The following is a 22831-nucleotide window of genomic DNA, read 5'->3' as shown; positions in this document are numbered from 1 at the left end:
AGCTTGTACAGTTCATAACTGGCTTTGCCAGATGGGAGTTGAACAAGAAAGCACCTGTCAGTTATGGTTACAGTTAGGAGCTCATTCTACTGCTAAAACTTTTCAGTCTCTGCACAGAACTTAAAATCAAATCCACTTACCCTCCTTAGAGTTAACTGGATAAAACTGATTGTCAGAACAAGGTCAGAGCAAGGGCAGTGAATCGGTACTGCAGGGGTTTCAGCTTCAGCTTCACTGCTCTAGACACACAGACGTTATTTAAAGATAAAATAAAATAGATCATATTGCTTCATGTACACTAAGCAGTTGGGAAATGACATGCAAAATGTGCAGCTTAGTGTCAAGATGCCATGATGTGATATATTCTGCCTTTTCCTTCCCTTCTAGTCTTCTTAGGAGAATTCGTTCAGTGCAAAGAAAACGTTCAGTGACTTGAAATATTTCTGTATGTATATCATCTAGTCAACAAAATTGCTGAAAAAACATCACCGTGTGATCTTCGTGGATGTGTGGGAGAAGGTATCGCAGCTGTCAGGGAATGACTGTACCACTCCTTGCTGGAAAGAAGTCAAATGTTTCAGAAGCAGTCATTTATAGTCTGGTGGGATTTCTGCTAAACACACGGGATGTACAGACTGTCGATAACTTCCAGGAAGATAACTGCTGATTCATCCTGGCAGGACCCGCTCTCAGGCTGAGCTCTCCCTAGATCCCAATCAGCAGAAAGGCTCCCAGCTATAACACTGACACCAGCTCAAAGGATTCTACTTTGAAATTCTCACATAAGCTGATGGTCTACAAGCAATCACTGCATCTCAGGCTGCTTTAGAAGTGTGAGAAACAACTAGAAAGCCAAAGTCTTCCGGAAAGATTCTTCTGCCATTTGGCACATCTGTGGTGGAAAACAAAACCAGCCATATTTATACACAATTCTGTCACCTGCAAATACAAGTATTTGGCCAAAAACAATCCTCGGAAATCAAGCCTACAGCATTCACCACTCCCACCCTTTACAAGGGATGCAAAGTCATCTTGCCAGAGTTTTGCTTACTGATGCTCAATCTGAAGCCTATTTAGGAATCCTTGCATTTCTGCAAATAGACAAGTCTAGATATCTTATGTCAACAGTTTTGAAAGGTTTGATCCCACTGAGGATGTTTCAGGTACACAAAGTTGCCAAACATTTTAGCTGCTCAGTGATAGCACAAAGCGCTCTACACTTTCCAGGATTAGGTCACAACCCTCCTTTTGCTGTTATTGATTAAAGCTCTTTGTTTCTTTGCTTCCCTCCCCCTTTCCCTATCTGAATTGTCACCAAGGGTGACAGCTATCAGGTGCATCTATCCTCTGTGCACACACTGGAAATTGATACTATTGGAGACACATGAAGAAAAGAGAAAGGGGAACATTCAGCAGCTATCAGCAAATCTAACCAGAATTCAAAAAGCTTTTCCACAGATCGACCTAAATGAGAGAGAGGTTTTGTTTTTTTCCCTTTATAAGCATTGTTGAGGATCAGAGCAGTCAGAAATGTTTAGTATTAGAACTCCTTTCTAAACTCCAAAAATTATGCACAAAACACCTAAACACTAAAACACATTATAGGAACCCTTCCATGCAATAATCTGTGCCAACAGCTGGAGGATGACAGTAGATAAGTTTGTGTTTTCAAGCAGCAGTGCCCTTTGCCTTACTGCAGCTCACCATAATTAAGGCCCTGAGTAAGGCCAGATTCACCAGCACATTAAAGAGGAGCTATTTTTGTATGTGAACGCAAATGAACAAATGTAATTTCTAACCATTAACCTCCTGGAGAAGACAGCAAGTGAGCTCAAGGATGATTAGTGATTTTCATTGTTTCTAGGGAAACTTTGCCAGGACCTAAATGTATACAGAAAGTCAGTGCATCGCCTGACTCAGGTCTAAAACGGCAACGAGCCCATTACAGAAATTCTGCCTCCTCAAAACTGGTATCCTTGGTGTGGAGAAGATGCTGAGAAGCTCATGGAGCCAATTCCTAAGTCCTTTCCTTTGCAGATTCCCACTTATGCAGAGCTCGATACTTTGGGCTTACTGCTCTGATGATTCAGAGATGAATTCCAGCAAGAACTTCAGTACACAAGGCTCGCTGGGAAGACCCACTCCTTATCTCCACTTCTGAAATACATGAACTCTAGACTGATGGAGAAGGTCTGAGTAGACAGGGAAGATATTAGGCTAAAAATCTCTCCTGCTTTTGACAGTCAAAAAGAACTACCAGCATGGATGTAAGGAGCACTATCTGCTGAGCGTGCCCATGAAGCTCCTGTGTGACTTTCCAGTGACAGGACTCGAGGGAATGGCATGGAGCTGCATCAGGAGACAGTTGAGTTGGTGTTAGGAAGAGGTTCTTTGCTGATAGGGTTGTTGGGCACAGCACAGGCTTCCCAAGGTCACAACCCTGAACTGCTGGAGTTCAATGAGCACTTGACCACTGCTTTCAGACATAGGGTTTGGATTTCGAGTGGTTCTGACCACTTGATGATCCTTGTGGGTCCCTTCCACAGCCATTCCTTGAAGCAAGACTACCACCATGCACAGTCTTTGTACTAGCTTAACAGCCAACACAGTGCTAAATAAATCAGCGGGTAAAAAAGTAAAGGACCTGAACTGCAAAAGCCAAACTTTGTGGGTCATAACCAATAAGGTCTTGGCAACCTTACCTAAAACCAGCCTGCTGCATGTGACAGTGAGATTTGCTTTTCCTCTGTTTATGGATTTAGACACCCTAACTGGATATGAGCATGTATGGTTTTACTAAACATGCAGTCTACTGAGACACTGCTTACAAAGGAACAGAATGAGAGTTTTCCCCATCTACCAAATTCTACCAAGCTTTTGCAAGAGCTGGTTTAGAGAGATAGAGGCAGACACCAAGTTAGAGAAGACTGCATTGAATATGAAAAATGAGGAAGCCTGCTTGCAGGGAATCTGGATTTTGTACTCTGGGAGGAATATGAGCACTTGAATTCAAGCCAAATTTAATAATGCATTCCAGTGATCTGCTTTCTTTTTATTAATTTATTAAAAAAAGCATGAAAGATCTACTAAGCTGTAATGCGTAACCTGTGGTCTGATTCCTTTGTATTTGACTCTGCTGTCCCATTCAGGTACAGCCTCGTTTCTGTTATTCTGATACATATAATATTATTCTATTATATTATTGTTGGGACAACTTATCCATTCTACAGAAATTTAAAATTTAGTGAAACACAACAAAATCCATCTTCTAACCCTCAACCTGAAATTTCCATCCATAGCAGATGAAAAAGTTGAAAACTCGAACGCTTGGAAACAGTCAAATGTTTACCTTCAACATATTCATTTGAATATTCAACATATTCATATTCATTTGTGAGAGATGTTTTCAAACAGAATCACGGAAGGGCTGAGGTTGGAAGGGGAGGTCATTCTGTCCAGCTGAAAACAGGGCCCACAAGACCAGGTTGCTCGGGACATCTTCTGGTCAGATTTTTTAATATCTCTAAAAACAGTTCTCCAAACAACATTCCCAAACGTACACGTAACAGTGCTTTAAAAGGTTATTTAGAAACCAAAACTTGCAACTTCATTTCAAAGAATGCAAAGAAGTCTGTTTCATAACTCTGTAAAATATTTCCCCACATGCAGAAATGTGAAATAAAAAAACTCTTTTCCCTGCAATGACTGCACTTTTAATGCCGTTCAAGTTCTCAATTTCATTCTCTGATTAAAATTTTGAAGTTCAGTCCTATAAACATCCACCTTGATCTGATAGGAACATCTTAAAAGAAAATCAGCATATTCGGTATTACGTACTAAGAGCAGTTCAGTACAACACTCATCACTGTGGACTGCCAGGAAATACTCTCTTCAGTTCTTTCGTTGATCATGTAAGGAGTTTGTAAACTGTGGATACTTCCTCTCCTACTTAACTCCAGACCAAGGACACATCACAGCCTCTGGTGTATTCCCACTGCCCATCAATTCTATTTCTCTGACTTCTTGCAAAGGCTGTCTCAATCCCACAGGCTGTTTGCCATATTGTATAATAACAAAATCTAGAGAAGTTCATGGCACTGAATCCTCACAAATACAAATGGTCAGCTACTTGGTGCTTCCAAAACACAGGCAAATTCCCAGCTCTGATGTATAAATATGTGGTGCCAACACTTGGTTTCAACATGATTACTGATTTACATTTAAATACCACTGAAAAACAAACCAACAAAAAATACTGAAATTGAAATAATAGTTCTGATGTTCTGAAAAATCATCCTTTCAGGTGACCTTGTGATACTGAGTCCAGCAGATGTGAGTTGCCACTTCAGAAATTTCTCTCTGATTTACTCTGAAATAGAAGACTTTTTTTTTTTTTCCCCCTGTATACTTGTCATTAAATTTTGTACCTGAAGAGATCAAGGTACTTGCTTAGGTATTTCAGATCATTTGGTCAGAAACTTCCACTCTAATTATTTCATCTACAATGTAATTCAAACTGACAAAACACTTGCAAAAGTATGGACAGATCTATTTCAATGAGTTACCACCTTTTAAGAAAACATAAGATTTTCCATAACTGAACAGCAAAAAACCCACGCAATCATTTGCTGACCGCTGAGTGGATAAAGAAAATGAGTTTAGAGGGGTGAAGTCCAGACAGAGAAAAAGCAATTGCATCATTAAAAAACGCCATCATAGTTAATTCCTGGTAATGGCCATGAGCAATGACAGCACACAGCACTGAATGACGCAGGTGAGAGGATATTCTCTGTAAGTCATAATTGCCTAAGATGAGCTGTTCAGTCATTTGTACTTATTTGGGACAGTCTGTACTGCCCCTTCCAGGGCACCATAAACATTTTGCTAAAGCTGTCAGTGAGAATCTACCATGCATCCTGGCTGAAGGGCAGTGAAATGAAGGGAAAAAGGACACTTAATACCAAGCTCTTTTCTTGAACTACGCCAGTTCCTGCTGGGAGCAGTACATACCTGCATACACAAACATGGATTTGCCTGGTGCTCTAAATATCCATTTTTCAGCAGTATCTTAATTGAGTAAAAAGCATTTAAAAAGGAGAAATGCTCCTTTGGCAGACTAGTTCAGCTTCTAATAAAACCACTTCAAGTATCCTATAAATTATTCTGCTGCTGCAGCTATCTACACAAACCACCTGCAGGTCAACTCAAACACGTTCCAAGGAAAGGGATCACTGAATTGAATGTATTTGGGTTTCACCTACTCATATTAGCCTACTTAGCCTATTTTCAAGAATGTTTGTTGTGAAAAATATTCACTATGCCTGTACTTTTCACAGATAATTTTCAATTGTCTCCATGCTGGCATTTAATCCTTCACAGAGGTCCTCAAGACAACATTCAGTTTGCTTTCCACACTTTCAATCACTCATCATCTAAATATCCAAAAGACTTGCAACCCGTTTGGGACACCCTTATATCAAAATGCAAGTGCATGCAGCAGGAACAATGTCTAACATGAGTTGGAAGCATTTATTTCTACTGCTGCACACGAAGAACTCTGCATGAATCAATACTACAGGACCCTCAAAACCATTATACCCTTTGACTCACTGTACAGAGAAATATATGTATGTGAAAATGCCAAAACAATCTAGCTTCTCTGATTCTGAGGCACCTGACCATAAGAAGCAAAAGCTCGAGAGTGCAGGGGACCAAAATCTTCCTGCCACCACGGATTTCCAGAGCTCTTTTGGAAAGTGTTTCTAGGGGAATGCAGACACTTACCAGCATGGAGGTGCTGCCACACTTACAAAATTCATCCCATCTATAATTTCCTAGGACAAACACTGGGCATACTCACTTTGCAGCCCGCTGAACGCCCCATGCAGTGGATTGGGATCACAAAGAGAGCTGCACTAAATTGGTTTGGCTCTGCTGCTCAGTATGAAGGAGTGGCGTGGTAGAGAGATTTTGCTGAGTTCCATAAAATTGTGACCACAGAAGGAGGGCTAAGTACAACTCTCCTTACAGCAGGAGATAGTCATGCCACTCCTTTCAGAAGAACTGAACAGAAATTCTACCTGAACATACTCATCACCATTGGTAGAAGCATTTTAATCCCAGCCGCCTCATCTAGGATCTTCTCCTTGCTGCTTCGAAGCAGGCATGATTTTATTCATTTATTTTAGAAACTGCTGCCCTAGGAATGAGATCTAGTGATGCAGTCCTCCCCTGGGGAGAGCCAGGTGCTTTGTTTCGCTGCTTGTCTCAAAAAGTAGTACCCTGAAATAGAGCTTATGTTGGACTAATGCAATCAAAGGCACCCTGCTGTCTGGTCACTGACCTATCTGTAAACAGCAGATGACATGATGCCATAAGCTTCTATTAGATATGATTACCTACTGAGATGTGACCACTGTAAAAGAAACAAAACCATGCACTTCACCTGCTGCTGTTAGTTTATTCTCCAGAGCTAAACAATGCCTATAAGCACCTCAGATCTGAGCACCATTTTTGACTACTCATCTCTCTTCACTGCTCCTCATATCTCTTCCAATCAGATTTTTGTCTTCTCCTTACATCTGGAACAACCCTTCCAGCTACACTGGGCAAGGTCCAACTCTTCTTTATTCTCACTGTAGATCCCTTTTATATCCCTCTTCTTTCATTCAACCTTTTTATGCCACAACTTCTTCCCCTCTGCCTTCACCAAAGAGAAAGATGCCTGTTAGCTGAATGTGTGTCACCTGCCCTGGATTCTGCCCACTGCTACAGAAACCACAGGGACAGATTCTCACCTGATGTAAAGCAGTGCAGGTTGCTGGAGTGCATGATCATGAGCCACAGAGAAAGTGGTGAATGTTGTTCACTGATTTCCAATGTCAGAGTAGGAGATCAGAGTGAAATTGATACCTGCTAGCTCAAAACCAACAGGAAGCAGTTTTCACAGCCTGCACAGCTCAGTTGTGGAGCTCTTTGCTACTGCACACAGCCAATGGAGCAACTGGACACCTTCATGAAAGAATAACAGCAAAATCCACTGAGAATCATAAAATACAAAGAAGCTCCCTCTGGTTCAGAAACTCACTGAGCCTCAAGTCCTTGAAAACTGGGAAAGAACTCTGGGAATACAGCTGTATACCCACAACCCAGTGGAAGAGTTCTGTACTGAATCACAGTTTGAGTTAGAAGGCACCCTTAAAAGCCATGTAGTCCGACTCGCCTGCAACGAACCTACAGCCAGATCAGGATGCTCAGAGCCTGGTCCATCCTGACTTTGAATGTGTCCAGAAATGGAGCACGCACCTCTCTGGGCAACCTGCACCAGGGCCTCACTGCCCTCACTGTCAAAAACTAATGATGCTACTTCACACCAGCTGAAGACACAGCATCCTATCTCAAATGCACATCCACACACACATGGAGGAAACGTGTCCATGTTTGCAACATTCTGTAGGAGTAACAGCAGAGAGAACCTCTAATTGCCACTAGCAGTTAGCTGTTATGGTCCTGTGAAGTACAAAAGTTGCTGCGGCTACAAGTCTGTCGCTAAGTGCACATTTATCTCTCATGTTCATCACTAACTCAGAAGCCACTGGGACATGATATTCTTGCAGATGTTCCCAAAACAAAACAAAAAAGTCTTCATATCAATACCTGGCAATGAAACAGAAGCCAGCTGACAGTGATGCTGCCAATTACAAGCAGCTTATTTGTTTCGGATTTGTTTCAGTTATCAAACTGAAACATTGTCAAAACAGACAAAAACTGCTTTCTTTTTCCCATCTAACTCCTGTCAGAATTTGATACAAGTCCCTTACACAAGCACAACCCAGTTCTACTAGCATCACCTCACTTTTTCTGCTTTTATTTACAAAGCCTCATGAGCACCACATTAAATACCCCAAGACTGAAATATACATGGGTTAAGACAAACGTTATCCAAGTTATTGCTTCATGTTGGAACAGTTTCAATTGTGTAACGCCACAACAACAAGCACTTGTATTAATCACTGACGAACAGCTCACATACAAAAGTATTTGACGTCATCATCTGCCTCTTGATATAAACACAACTAGGCAACAGAAGCTTACAGTGAACCAGCTTTTTGCCAGATCAAGTTCAGTGTTTACATAAAGGATTTCCTTTACAAGCACCCTGCCTTGAAAACCTTTCAGGCAACACGGATAAAAGCTTATTGTCTAAGAGAGCATTAAGAAAAAAGCCAACAATCCAAAATGTGTGCTTGTAGACTCAAGGCTGTTTCCACTTCTTCTATGAATCAGCTGAGCCCAAGATCTCCCACCACCACCTAAGTCCACAGCTTTCCAGCCCCCATACACTCCTTTCTGCTGTGTAGCACTCCCTGAGACTGTTTTAGACATCTTCTCCAGCTGTCCCTTAGGAGTGACTGCGAACGAGCAATGAATTGAGACGATAGTAAAATCGTGCGTTTAGGCACCAGATTTTTTTTGTGAATGAACACAGTTCAGATCAATTTCTACTTAACTAAGCACGGTTCTGATTTAAGAATTGACTTTGGAGGCTTCATCGCTGTCTAGCATAGAGCATTGCCTTTGTTAACGCTGAACTGAAAGATTTGGAAGAGGTTTAAAGGGATACAAACGAGAAGCAACAGATAATCACCGAGCCGTGCAGACAGGGGCCCCTGGTCGTGGGTGCGGCGCGGCTGAGCGGATCAGCCAGCGACTATTTGAGAGAGCGTTTCATCAAACGGCGAAAATAAACAGGACTCGGCAGCCGTGGCTCAGCGCCGCTGAGTGACTCAGACCGTTCAACAGCCCTGCACCTGTTGAGGATCCCGGCCCAGCGTTTCGACTGTTCACCCGAGTTAGCTCCCCGCTGCCTGCCGGCTACCCGCACAGCGCTCGCAGCCCCAGCCCGCGCTCCGCTGCCCGGCTCGCGTCCGCCCAGCCCCGAGCCCCGGAGCCGGCGGCCGCGTGGGTGCCACCCACAAGGGCTGCGGCGGCTCCAGACACCGGCTCGCCCCGGCCCCCTCCCGCCCCGCAGGCACCGAGCCCACCGGCGGCCGCGGGAGAGCCCGGCTCTGCTCTCCGCTGGCGGCCGCGGGCACTCACATGGCTCCCGACTGCCGCTGCCTCCGCTCCCGTAAAGATGGCTTTCCGGCCCCGCTCCGGCTGCCGGCGGTCTCTCAGCGTTGTAGGCACCGTTGCTGAGAGAGGAGGGGTAGGCACCAGCTACTGAGCATGCCTGTGCCTCACATCACGGAGTAGGACGTCGGCACGGAGGTACCCCCTCCCCACCTCACGGCAGGCAGCAGAAAGTCCTGGAGTGACTCATGGAAACGCAGCCGCCGCTCCGCCCGCGCCGCCTCCCCGCGGGGAGCAGCAGGAGCCTGGGGTGCGGCTCCAGGGCTGGGCTCGCCCCGACGGCAGGTGTGAGGAGGTCGCCTTTGTCTGTGCCGTCTTCTTCCTTCCTCCCCTTTCTAGAAACAAAACAAAACCAAACAGCAGAGAGGTATCGCAGTTCTGTCCGCGCTGTCACGAGTGAATACTTGTGAACAGAAAGCGTCTGTCATCGCTACTCACAGTGTACAGCAAAACCAGAGGCAGGCGAGCTACTGGATCTACCATTATTTTCTAACGGTGATCTTCGAAATGAAGTGTATCGGCTGCCAAGCCCGTGTGCTTCTGCCTCGGGCTTCTTGCAGCCTTTGACTCCCACTAAACCTAGGTCGTGGCAGCCACTTTCCACTTTGAATCTCCTTCTTTAAAGTCAGCATTTCTTTAGCTCCCTCACACAGCCAAACTTCCATTGAAGCAGAACGTGCTCCTGTGCACTTGAACCAAGGCCATACCCAACATAAAGGCCAAAGAGGATAAAAGATAACACAAAGATAACACTTCTTTTAAAAGAAGTGGGAACTTAACCTTGCTGTCCCCACTGGTGGTTTGTTGTGCTTTACTTATGGAAGCACCGCACCAGACACCACGGCCTGACACTTCACAAACTTTCCATTTCAGGGAGAGCTACCATGAGCCTTTAGAAGCAAGCATATACACAAGTAAGGCAAGGGCTTAAGAGCTTTTGTACATATCTAGACCCCAGATCTCAGGGTACCTGATCTTGGGGTGCTTGCTGGGGATAAAGTATAACAGCATGATCAGATTAAATCTGTGTTTTCTACACGTTTGAAGCCAAGGACAAGATGACCTGTTCCTCTAAGCAACAAGCAAATGCTGAGGTGGAGGGCAAAGTGTCAGCCTCAGTTCCTAAGCTTGCTATCAAGTTGAAGGTTTTCATGGGAAGAAGAAAAATAATCAGGGAATATGAGAACATCCACAGCAGCAATACACAGCCCAGATATTACGATGCTCAGCTGTTTCCTAAGTCAAAGTCCAGGTCATTAGTTTTATTCCAACCCTTGAATTCATTTTCTTTTTTTCTTTTTTTTTTTTTTTTAAAATTTACATGAAGAAAACTCTCATTTGGACCATTCCTTCTTCCACAGGTAGTTTCACATGAAAAAGGTTGCAGAAACTGAGTTGTGCTCAGGGAAGAGATTACTGAGTAAGATCACTTCCAAGACAAACACTAGTTAAGTAACATATTAGAAATGGTTGGAGAGGTAAGCTGAAGTCTGAAGAGCAACACTTCCATCTTCTAGGACACAAAGATGTTATGCTCCTGCATTTTTGATGACCACTGATGGACAGTCATCACCTCCATAACTATGCATATGATGACCTCATTGTATTTACTTACTGCCAGGAAAAGAGAATGGGGCCTTGGGAAGAGATACACAAGTAGGTAGACAAAATTTAATCAGTCTCTGTACTGGGAACTGTTAGTAGTTGAGCTAGTGTATTTCAAGTGTTTTTCAGTTTTTCTATTGTTCTGCCCTTAATGATGTTAGAATTAACTTGATCCACATCTGGTACAAGCACACAACTTTATTTCTGTCAAATTATCCTAAGCACATGAGCACAAAGGTAAAAGGGCACAGAGAGATTGTCTGCTTTAGCAGAAAGCGTGTCGGTACAGGGAGAGTGCCTCGAACCTTGCTAACTCTGCACCAGCAGAATGAGCTTGATCTAGGTCAGTGTGCCACATCAGATGCCACAGCTGGTTTCAGTCCTGTAGGGAGGAGCCCTTAAAGCCAATTGAGGCGCATCACTGTACTGTGGCTTTATCTTCAAATGAAGAAATTCCCACTAGCAAAGGCATCACCATTCTACCCCAAGCAGGCTTGTGATCCTGAAGAAAATCCGCTGCTAAGGGGAGGGGGGTGTTTCCCTTTAGGCCTACACCTCCTTGAAAGAGACCACAGGTTGGTGTTGAAGGCTGCCAGAGCCTTCAGGGTTTGAGGAGATGCAGAGACACCCTGTGGTGACAGGAAGAATATGGTCAGAATTCGAACCAATCTTGACACAGAACTGGATCAGAAAAGCTGCATCCTGGGGACACAGAGATCTTCCCCAAGATGCTGTTGTTTCATTTCCCCCCTCCTGACCTGCCTTCCTGTCTGGCACCTTTGCCCTGCATGTTTGCCCGACAGTCCCTGCCACAAAGCTTTACCTATAGCTCTGTTCTTTATCTCAGGATCTACCATCTGGCTGCAGCCTGCTGTGTGTACTGCGATTGGAGGGGTAGCTGTGGAGATGCTCCATTCGTGGAAAATGATTTTCCTACATCCTGCCAGACCTGGGTAGGGAAAATTATCAGTGTCATTTGTAATTTGCTTTTCTTTACCCCTTCTGTAATTCAGTTAGTCCTGAAATCATATAAATATGATAGCACAGAGACGCCAATCTGCTCTTCAAGTCGTCCAGGAATGAAAGCAGTGTCACTGTGGATCAGTTCTGACATCGATAGTCTAGCAGGTACCAGGCCTTGTTTTTCAGAGACAGCATACAGAGGTAACACAGAGACTCCTGAAGTGTTGCACGCTGTTGTTTAGCTGAGATTTACAGACCAACTAATTGTGTCCCAGATCTCAAGCAGGATTCCTGTTGCAGAGCCACTGAGCTACTTGTTAAATAACCGACTGCATAAAAATGTAAATCTCAGGGCTGGCTATGATAACATTATTACTGATTACTTTAGCTAACAAAGCCAAAACTGGCTATCGCAGTTGTTAAATATGAAAGTTGTGGCAAATAATCAGTATATTGAAGGCAACAGTAGTCAAGTTTCACAGGATTTAAACCCGGAATAAAAGCAAGACATTAAAATTCTGGATATTCAAATCTTCTAACATAGCAACACATTTAAATAAATATAGAAGAATTCCACCTACATCCTTAGAGTTGCATTGGATAGACAGCCAAATAATACCATGTTTGAAGGAGTGAAATTGAAATTATTCAGCGTGTTATTATTATTGACTAAAAGGCTTTAGAAAAGATCCCTTCTGTGTATCTTCTATTTTTTGCCACCAATTTTCATACAGTTACACCTGTACTTTCAGTGTTACATTTTCTTCTCTTGATCTTCTAGACAAGAGGGATTAGCTCTGAAAGATCCTGCAGCAAAAGCCTTTGAAGCTCACTTCTTAGAGGTAAGACAGATTCCTGCCTCCCCAGCTGCTGCTTTTTGTTTGCCAAAGACTGCTCTGTTCTGCAAGGCTTCACTTCAACACCACTGTATGCCCAACACAGGCCTTGAACTTGTGGATTGTTCTGATACAAATCAAAAACTGCATTCTTTTAATTATGAAGGGGATAGTTTTCTTTCCTTCACAACTTTCATTCGCTCATCAATTACTGCCAGTTTCCTTGTGCAGGTCGATGAACTGATTTTAGTTTACTTCATAAAAAATATTTTCTGCCATTTGTGAAGAAACAGTTCCAACTTACCTAAGTTTTGTTGAAAGCTGGGGGTCTCATTACCAAGCAGGACAGCAAGATGTATTGCTTACTGCTCATTCTAGGAATTTATGTTTTTCTTGTAAATAGGCCAATATACATTCTTGGTAAATAATCACGACAGTGAAAAACAGTCTTAGGGACTGATCTTGTAAAGCACTGGCACACTGAGACCCTATTTTCTGTGTTTGTCCTACTGTAAAAACTAGTTATGGAGCACTGTATTTAAAAATCTGGTTTTGGTGGGTAGTTGAGAGCAAGGAATGAAAGGGATAAAGGATAAAATCAGAAAAGTATGTAGTTCAGAATGGTTGGTTTTGTTTTTGATACAGACTACAAAGTTTGTATGCCTTGTTTTAGAGGAAGATCCATGGAAGAGTAGTGGAAAATATTTTGAACAACAGGTAGAAACAGACGAGCACTTCCAGTCATTAGAAGGGTGGACAGTACCCTCCAAGCCAAGCAACCAAAAGTTAATGCAATTACTAAGTATCAAATGTAGAGCAGAGAGACTAATTTGATCAGTGAGGCTGAAGGGATAATTCTTGGAGACAAAGCAATGCAATGCGGAAATGCAGCCTAATCAAGTGCTTCATCAAAAGAAAGAGGAAACAATTTCCAAGCCTTAACTAAAATCCCCAGTTGGTTCTTCATCTTTCCAGGGTTCTGGTTTTTGCATTGCAGTGTATGTTCCATCTCACAGCATTTGTTTGTCTGCTTCTGTCCTCTGTGCAAAACCGTTTTGTTGGCTCCTGGCTCCTTTATCAAATGAGCCTCCTCCTCCTTTCTTGCTTTTCACCAATGAGCCTAATCATGAAAGAGTGCACGGAAAAGGAAGTATTTATTATATTCTACGCCCAAGCCTCCTTTCCATAATCATGTGGAATAGCGGTTGAGGAAGAATAGCCAATTTGCCTTGTGGCTGCAGGATTTTTCAAAGCTCACACTTGTTCCATCTGATGGAAAGCATCTGCTGGCTGATCTCTGCTAAGCCTTCCGCATAGCCAGGAACCTTACAGGTCTGTAGAGAAACAGAGCGAGAATTTGCCAGGTGCAACACAGTAAGGGAGAGGCTATTTCAAAAAGCTATTCAGACTTCTGCTTTCATCCAAGCAGGTGCTGCTGTTACAACAGATAAAATGAGCTGGCAGAAAGGAAAGAAGGAACTTACAGAAGAAAGCACAGGAGATGGGAAACACAACCGAAAGAAGCGGGAGCGAGTATTTAAGAAAAGATTTTCTGGACTGAGTTTCTTCTCTGGGTCTCCTAGGAATAAACTGTAAGTACATCTGAGATTCTATTTTGTAAACTTATTCAAATGAGAAATTTATTTATAAACATTTTCAGTGCACCTCGAAACACCTTTGTACGTTCTGCTGTATTAATAGTTTCACCAACAAGGAAATTGTGACAGGCTAATTAAACAACTTCATCTGAACAGCAGCAAGCCACTCACAGACGTGTGTGAATGTAAGGTCTCCAAGTTTTGTGTATCTGCATATTCTTCTTTTAATCATTTCTGATGACTCCTCTTCCCATTCAATCAAGAAGATTTTGGAGGGGCGGTATCTCATGTGTCCACATACATTCTAGCTGCCCAGGGCCATTTCCAGAAAGAACAGGTTTGTTGCACCAGTTAAGTAACTCTAGCTGCAGGGTGCCACAAACAGCGGCAATGCAGCAGCAACCAAAATCAGCATTGAAAAGTTTCAGCTACCAAGTCCTACGGGATATCTTCCCTACAACAGAGTCTTTGTGCTTGCTGCCTGTTGGAGGAGGATTAAAAAAAAAGACAACTAATGGAAAAATATTCCTTTTATCAGAGTGTGAGCAAGGAGTCAAAATGTCCTAGAGCTTACTGCTCTGTGGTCTGTTAGATTTGAGATAGTTCCATCATGCTTGTGAGATTTGAAATTCTCTTCTTGAGTCCTTGTGTTTGATGTTACTTTTCCTTAACAGGAGATAAACATAGTGTATGTATCACGATAGAATCTTAAACTGACTTTCCTCATCCATTACAAAAGCTATTTTCTATGCAGACCTCCTAAAAAGAGTCTGTCTTTGCTAATGATCATGAAATTACTGTCTTAGCAGGAAGTACATGCAAGTCGCAGCAATTACTCAGCTAACTACATTAAGTTTGACAGTCACAGCAACTGGTTACAAGCTTGATATAAGATTAAAATAAACAGGCCAGATTTGCTTTTGAGAGAATCTTTCCATCAGTCCAACTGCCAAACAATTGATACCAAGGGCTCTGCTTTGGAGCTTACCTTGTTGCACTCATGGGGAACTGCACTGGAAGGTGCAAGGATCCAAGAAGTTGGTGAACCAGAGCTTGAATTGCCTTTATTATCCACGATTCTACTAACGCATGCATTCTAGAGGCAGACACCACCGTAAGCAGTAAAACCATGCTGTGCAGCCTTGACAGTAATTTGAAAGTGACAGTTTTTTCCCAGTTTTATCTAAAAAAAGCAGTAACACATTAATCACATTAATGGAGAGTCTTCAGATTTTACTGGATGTTTTTTGCAGACATATTGCATGGCAGTAATTCTAAAGATTCAGGCCATCAGGGCCTACACAACTTTCACAGTGGTGTAGCTAAATCAGAAGATCTCTGCCATTCAGCACTGGTTTGTGAGCTCTTGTTGCTGAATATGAACCATGACCCTAACCTTCAACGGTATTATTCTGTATAAAATGTAGTGTATCAAAGCTGCTTTTCTTCCAGCCCTTCAACCTCTATCCAAAGACAGTACAAGATAGGGCTTGTCTATGAGCTAGCATAATTATTTCTGCATGCTAGGAGAAAAATAACCCTTACAATAGTATCGATGAAGTCTATTACATCAGGAGCCTTTAATTTAGATGCACATATCTGTATGGAATTTGTTTTCATGCACGAGGGCATGTCGTGATTACTCACCGAAGAAGTGAATACTGAAGAACTGAAGAGCCTATCTAACTGGCTAACCTGAGTTTTTTTCTTTATTTTACATTTTTGCTTAAGTAGTGATGGACAGTCCTTGTAATAATTCTGTGTTAAAGAAACAATGGCTTGTCACTGCTGTCATAACACCAGAGCCAGTTTTCTCTATTTTCTGCCCACTCCTGTTCTCTGCAGATCATACACTGCACCTGCTCGTAGTGTGTCACAGAACCTCAGTAAGGATTCATAAATCAACAGTAACTGCTCCTGGGGATGTCACTCATTTAGGAGATATGTAGGTTAAACTTGTCACCTTTCTTTCCTCTGACTGTTCCAGCCCTCAGGGAAGGAGTCAGAGTTTTGAAGACAAGAAGAGATGCTTACACAGGAAAGGTTCCAAAAAGCTGAAACCAGCACGGGAAGAAATATGTTCTTTAAGGCAACCACATTCTGGAAAAATGTGTCCAAAATGTGAAATCCTTGTCTGCCGAAAATGTGAGACCCTGCATTCAGAAAGCAGTTTCATTGCTCACAGCCTACTTGATCACTACGACAGAGGAGGACGTGGCAGCTCTACTACACTGATTACAAAAAGCCAGAAAGTATGCAGAGGTGATTAAAGAATTGCTGTGGGTGCCCTGCTGATACCTGACTACATCAAGAAAGCTGAAGCTTGGATCCATTTAGGCTGAAGCCTCAGTTTGCACAATCTGAATGCAGCATCAGCAACTGCAGCTGTGACGCTGTTCATACTTACCATATGTAGCAGATACACATTCACTCATTTAACCAGTATAAAGTCTGTGAGCAGGAACTGTAAGTGTCTCAGCTATTAAGAACAGGAAATGATTTCAAACAGCTTCAAAGAGTTTTATTTTTCCCCTCAAGGAATCAAGATTATCACACTGAGCTGCGAAAGAGAAAGCAAGTATTAAATGCAGAACATTACAATTGTTTGTAATGTGCAGGTATGTTTCAGTGTTACTTGTGGTCTGGAATATTAAACTTATTTTTAAATTAACTGGCATGGGTATGTAATTTGATGGGGGAAAGACAGCTTCTAAAGGCTATCCTGGCCACAAAAACTGCATTCTAATTTCCTTCAAGCATTCAATGCCCAACTTACGACTCAGCACCTCTCCTTAAGAGAAGGAGTAACTCACAAATAAAGTATTGGAGCCTGTGTATCACAGCACTGGCATTCAAAGTTTAAGCTTATTAGTGAATCCCACACCTTAAGCTGTCCATGTCCATTCCCTTCACAGTGATGATCAGAAAGCTGGCTAGCCAATATACAATGCTGAATGGTGGGTGGCTTCAAGGCGCAGCCATACAGAACTATTTGTCTCTGTGGAATTTAGGAATGCAGGTTAACTGTACAATTAACCTCTGTAGCAGATGACCCCTGAGCCTAGCAATGGGCTTCTTTTCCTCCCACGCCAACTGCCCCAACTCTATATGCAGGACATATTCTTTGCTCTTTGATAAGAAACAAACTTTGTCTCAGGAATACAAAATATTAAGGGTCCTTTTATTCAGCCAAGCAAAAAGAACATGGGGTGCAAAGTTTGGACCTCTGCTTCATCACTCCTCTTCCTAAATTCACAGGTCACTAGCCCATAGGGGAAAGGAGTCTCTCTATCAACCCCACATCCCCTTTAAAAGTTGTTCCCTTTTGATTTCAGTCAATGTTGGGTACAAGGACTGGAGTCCACACTCTTCATCTAAGGAGCACTATTAGCCCTGCTGTCATCTATTCTAATATTGTTGGCTATTCACCCTGTTGCCCCATGAAAACCTGCTTCTACAGAAGAAATTCATAGCCATGGAAACATCTTTCCCACACTCCTGAGCAATAGTGCTCAGCAGCCTCTGTGATACGCGAGGTAAAGGTTCCATATTCCTTATGCAAAGGAGGTAAAGAAACAACTTCAGGAATTAGAATGAGCTGCTCGGGCTGTGTTGTACAATGGTCACATCAGAATGTGCATCCAGAGCTTGCTCACTGAGCAAAGCTTGAAAGACAAAGGAGCAAACCTCCATTTAAGGTGGGATAAAGGCAGGATTCACAAACAAGAACAAACCACTCCAGTTCCTCACTTCTCCCTGGACTTCAGTGGATAGAGGTGCTCCCAGAAGAAAGAGCTGTAGAAATCCCAGACAAAAAATCAGATCTTGCATACATCCTTACACTACAGAGAGCTGTAATCCCTTGGAAACCACGTTTCCATGGTGCTCAGTTGTTGCTTCCACTCATTTGCTTCATAAAAGCCAGATGATGCCTGGCAAATCAGAATTAATCTTTTATGCTTCTCTGTGATCACTATTTTTAAAATTCTTGAAGTGTGATCCTTCACAGACGTTCCAGCCATACAACTACTCAAGGAATATAAATGAATCCCCATCCCACTTCATCAAGCAAACCCAGGGAAAACTTCAACATAATCACCTGAGGAAAAGCAAAGTGACAGGCTGAAAGGATGAAGGACTGACTCATCACAACATCATTTAAAATCTGATCCAATGTAGTAAAACTTGTTAAAACAAGTAATGCAGTTGAGCCTTTAGACAGATGTTCTGGAAATGACACAGCAGGTAAGGTTGTGTCAGCATCTGACTGGCAACATCTTCCCTTGTGGTTTACCAGAGGGCAGACAGTGGTGATGCAGTTCCCCATGTAGGCTAATGTGGCTGGAAAGGCATCACATAACAGTAGCACGCAAATCCATCTCATTAAGGAAAAAAAGTTTTCTTGTCTTCTCACTTGGTCAGCAGTAAATGCTATTTTGCCACAGCATTTGAGGAACAGCTACTAAAATGACTGAACTCCCTGGGCAGCAGTGGCAGAGCACGTACGTCAGGAAGTCACACTCAAAAAGAACAACTACAAGATTTCTATTATGCATTGAGGAAGGATGAGCAGCACGCTACTCAGATTTTCTCAGTATCATTAGCTGTTAAAATTACTGCACTCTTCCTGGGTAAGCTACCAAAATCTGCTTCACATATCTGCTTGCAATTGCATATTCCTGAGACCACATTTATTCCTTCTGCTCACTCAGACTTCAGCTAAAAAGTCTTCAGTGTCCTCATGGGAATGTTAGAAAACAGCTCTGCTGGCTCCTCAGTCCTTGCACTAACTGAGAATTAGCTGTGTTCCCCAATACCCCACGTGGGCTACAGGTTCTGCTGTTCCCACAGAAGCTGTCAGAGGAAGCTCACATATCCATGTGATCTAAACTCCATGTGACCACAACTAAATTCTATGGAAAGGCAAAGCTAGCTCTCTGAACTGATACGCCAAAAATATGAAGCATCAGCAGTTCCTATGTCTATTTAAATCCCTTGGGATTTTATCTGTTATGATCTTCCCATGATTGATTTGCATAGATATTCCAGTTGCAGGAATAATTTCACTACTAACACCTCACATCCTGACTACATCAACCAACAGTCAGCTGCAGACAAACATGTCACAAGCAAAAGTTTTGCAATAGATGAGACAGTGGAGTAGTTAGTGTGGTACTATGGTCAGGAATACAATAAAAGACAGTGAAATAAAAATACCACTACCTTGAAATTAGTCTGACACCCAACTATTGAGCCAGCCCACAAATAATACAAAGCCATATGTAAAATGTTGCACTCCAGCAGCAGTGCAGCACTTCCAACTCGTACAACAGCACCTGGTGAAGAGTGCTTGCCATCAAGACAGCTCTATTTCCTAATCTCTCAGCACTAATACACCAGATGTTTTTATTTTTAATTTTAAATTTCAAATGTTTTAAAAATCTTGCCAGAAGCAGGAGTGCATGATGTGAACACGGGATTTCGGTATCGAAGTTAAAGCCAGCTGAGACACATATAATATCAATACAATGTATTTTGAAGGAACAGTAATAGAAATATGACTACATGCTTAAAAGATTTAGGATTGGAGTCATTCCTAGGAAATAAAACCATGATCTTAGCCTGGCATCTTAATTACTGAGAGCCCATACAATTTAATTATCTCATTTCAACAGCTTTGGGAAATTAAAGAGGAATACTGGACTGTATGTACTCCATATACAAATAGGCTCTGTCGAAGGCATTCACTAGAATGTGAACAATTGAACTATCATACCAGTGCACCACTGTCACTTAAAACTGATACAAGCATAAAAGAAAAAGGAAGCAGCTCTACTGGTGAGGGACAACTTCATGGGAGCTCTTTGCTTGGAAAGCAAAAATAAGACAAGCAGAATGTAAGAGCAGCATTTGCCACCATTTGTCACAAATCACATAATACAAGGTAAAGGCAAATCATACAATCAAAATAAAAACCAGAACTAATAGATACATTATACATGGAGCACACACCCAGATTCAGCTGTTTCTAAAAGCAGTGCATAGCTATCTCTCCTCTGCCAGTACCGATGAGGGACTTGGGAAGCAGGACTCATTTAGAAGCAGTCACCTTCCTGGTGGAAATGTGTGGATCAGATTAGAAGCAGACTTGGAGAAAAGCAAATAACATGCAACAACCTGCACTGACAGTGTTTTATAGCAGAACTCACAGCTTACAATTAGTTTTTCAGCAGCACACAACTACATCCCTTCCAAAGGTTTGGCTGACTTGTTCCAAGTCTCACAAGAAGCCTGTGGAGGAACTTGGATCTCACCAGCACTGCTAGTTATGGGTGCAACCATTCAATCATGCTCCCTCCTGGTATCTGCCTTGCTCACCAGCCCCAAGAAGTCAAGGTGGCCAACTGTATCTCAAGTTCTGAGAAAAGCTGTGTCCCTGAACACAATGTACCAGAGAGACATATCAGAGACCTCTGGGTGCTCCACCTCGCAGACAAATGTAACATGTCTAGGAATTACTGCTTACACAAATGTTCACACTGTGAATTAGCTGAGGATGAAATCACTTCTTTCAGCAGTTGAAGAGTAGTTTCTTTCTAACACTTCCGTCTGCTTCTACAACATCAATAAACACATAATGACAATGCTTTTGTTACTTCTACAACATTCTAGAAGCAGAGATCTTGTGAGCCAGATTAGCCCCAAGAGTTAGGGCAAGAGAATAAAATCAGTACCTAAAATGATATCCTGGCCCCAGACAGGTCCTTAACCTTTTAGAAGGCCCACACCAAAAAAACAGAACAATGAAAAAAAAAAAAAACAACCCCACTCTCAACAAAGTAAAACCACTTTTAATTAAATTCCTACATAAAACATTTCTAAGTAAAACAACAATTTAGCCAAAAAGTAAATATATGTTTTAATTTTCTTTCAAATGTCAACAAGAATTGAGAGCTACCAGCGTTCTTTGGAGAACAAGCAGTAGTTAAAGTCTATCTTGCTGATGTTCAGAAACAGTATGGTACATCTTTTAACCAGCAGTTCCTATTGCACGTCACAAATTTGCTCTCCATTTAAGCACCTAAAAGCCTGGTACCTCACTAAATAAATTAAAACAAATCCAGTTTCTTCAGAAAACATCTTCAACACAGATATCTTGGTACAGCAACATTACTGCAAGATTCAATAAATACAGAAAAGATTAATGACCTCTCATTGGTGTTCTACGGAATTGTCTATTCCCACACTCACTCACTTTCAAAAAAATTTGGTTTCTTTTGGTATTTATGCTCTAAAAAACACTGTGTATGATACGTATTACAATTTTCCATCCGTGTTTATAAGACAGCACATCTGCATGGCACGAGTAACCTGACGTAAGAGTTTCAATGAAGGGCTGTAAGGAGCTTCTTGTTGAAGCTGAACTGAACGCATCTCCTAGGGAGCAGAAAACCCCCAGGAGCTGAATGGGAGGCTACTCTCCAGGGGGGTTTCAGTCATATTTCAAATCAGCCTTCCCTCTTTCTGAAAGACTTCTTTGTGTGTCCTGCATCAGGACAACAAAACCGTGCAACCATGACTATCCGGATGCTGCAACATTTCAGAGGTCTCTGCCTCCCTCATCACTCTGCAAGAAACCTTACAAATACCTGGTGCTCATCTTTTGGCAGCAGTATAAGACATTAAGCAGCTTCCTGTAGTACAATGATACTGTGGTTGCTATTTACAGTAGAATTAATGCATCTTTGCCAGTATGGCAGAATTCATATGAAAAATATATACACACGGTCATTTTTAGCTAGATTAGAATAAAGAAAATTTGACTCTTCAAGTCCCAATTTTAAAACAAAAAACAGTTCTTTTAGAGGTCTTCAAACCTCCTGAGCATGTTAGAGTACATTACCCTAACGCATAAAACAAATATTTACACCTCCATAAAGTACCAAAGGATATTTAAAAATGCCTAGTAGCTCTCAGCGTGCAAAGTCAGCAGGAACTGATTATCCAGCTTGGTCACTGTTTGTGGAGACAGTCTTGGGATCAGGCATTCAGAAGCAGAGTGCAAAAGAATCAGGAATTATTTCAGCCCGTTTCTTTTTGTTGTTGACGTGTTTTCTTATTTAAAGTAAGTTTTATTGGTCCATACTACAGATCCCATTTAAAAACACTTATCAAGGTAACATTCAGCTTAGTGCAAATCCAAAACTCTTCTAGGATCTGTAATCCTTGCGAACAGTGTGAGCCATCCAGTTCACTTTAGTAGTCCAACTTTCCCGGAGTGCTTCATCGAACTTTTGCTTGAATTGTTTCAGTGCTTCTTCCTCACTCTTTCCCAAGGCAAGGGAATCCTGGGACAGGAAAACCAAACCAAACCAATCCACATCAGCATTACTGCAAATTTTAAAATCCACAGTTACGTTCATCAGCTCTTAACACAAACCACGTTCTGCTCTTTCCTATTTTGACAAATTTTCACCTATTATTCGTTTTGCAATATATCCATGATATTTTCCGAGTTTAAAGGTAAAACTAAGAAAAGAATTAAGCAAATAAATGTCACCTTTACAGGTCTGTGCTTGTGCAATGAGCCAAGAGGCAAACACCGCTGAAATGGCTGCATGTAAGATGTAAGATGGAGGAATACCAAACTCATCACACAATGGTTGGGAGGGACAAATATTCATCACTTCCTTTTAG

General features: G+C 42.1%; 2 protein-coding genes and 2 long non-coding RNA genes across 14 annotated transcripts in view; 2 read left to right on the top strand and 2 right to left on the bottom strand.

Moving 5' to 3' along the window:
- LOC122161293 overlaps positions 1–2507 on the top strand; it is a 51748-nt gene extending 49241 nt beyond the window's left edge. For both annotated transcript variants that reach the window (XR_006169144.1, XR_006169145.1), the window contains one exon: positions 388–2507. This is a non-coding gene — a long non-coding RNA (uncharacterized LOC122161293). The remainder of the gene's footprint in view (positions 1–387) is intronic.
- The window catches only part of LOC122161292 (vesicle-associated membrane protein 2-like), a 37231-nt gene extending 27906 nt beyond the window's left edge, over positions 1–9325 (bottom strand). For both annotated transcript variants that reach the window (XM_042820626.1, XM_042820625.1), the window contains exon 1: positions 9100–9325. In XM_042820626.1, the coding sequence (XP_042676560.1) occupies positions 9100–9101 (2 nt within the window). In that variant the 5' untranslated portion in view covers positions 9102–9325. The remainder of the gene's footprint in view (positions 1–9099) is intronic.
- Positions 9326–11141: 1816 nt separating this feature from the next.
- On the top strand, positions 11142–16776 carry LOC122161294. Of its 2 annotated transcripts, none has more exons than XR_006169147.1 (4): positions 11142–11690; positions 12482–12542; positions 13966–14128; positions 16122–16776. It is a non-coding gene; the product is annotated as an uncharacterized LOC122161294 (long non-coding RNA). The 2 variants fall into 2 exon arrangements; XR_006169148.1 differs by having other exon boundaries at positions 13963–14128.
- A 4187-nt stretch (positions 16777–20963) lies between these two features.
- Positions 20964–22831, bottom strand: part of PIK3CB (phosphatidylinositol-4,5-bisphosphate 3-kinase catalytic subunit beta) — an 89814-nt gene continuing 87946 nt past the window's right edge. For all 8 annotated transcript variants that reach the window (XM_042820445.1, XM_042820446.1, XM_042820444.1 and 5 more), the window contains one exon: positions 20964–22482. In XM_042820445.1, the coding sequence (XP_042676379.1) occupies positions 22345–22482 (138 nt within the window). In that variant the 3' untranslated portion in view covers positions 20964–22344. The remainder of the gene's footprint in view (positions 22483–22831) is intronic.

Source organism: Centrocercus urophasianus, unplaced genomic scaffold (assembly GCF_019232065.1).
Source record: "Centrocercus urophasianus isolate 14NV4802_14NV808 unplaced genomic scaffold, USGS_Curo_1.0 seq_19, whole genome shotgun sequence".
Lineage (NCBI taxonomy): Eukaryota > Metazoa > Chordata > Aves > Galliformes > Phasianidae > Centrocercus > Centrocercus urophasianus.
The sequence above is the reverse complement of the archived record's forward strand: the minus strand, read 5'-3'. Positions and strand labels throughout refer to the sequence as shown.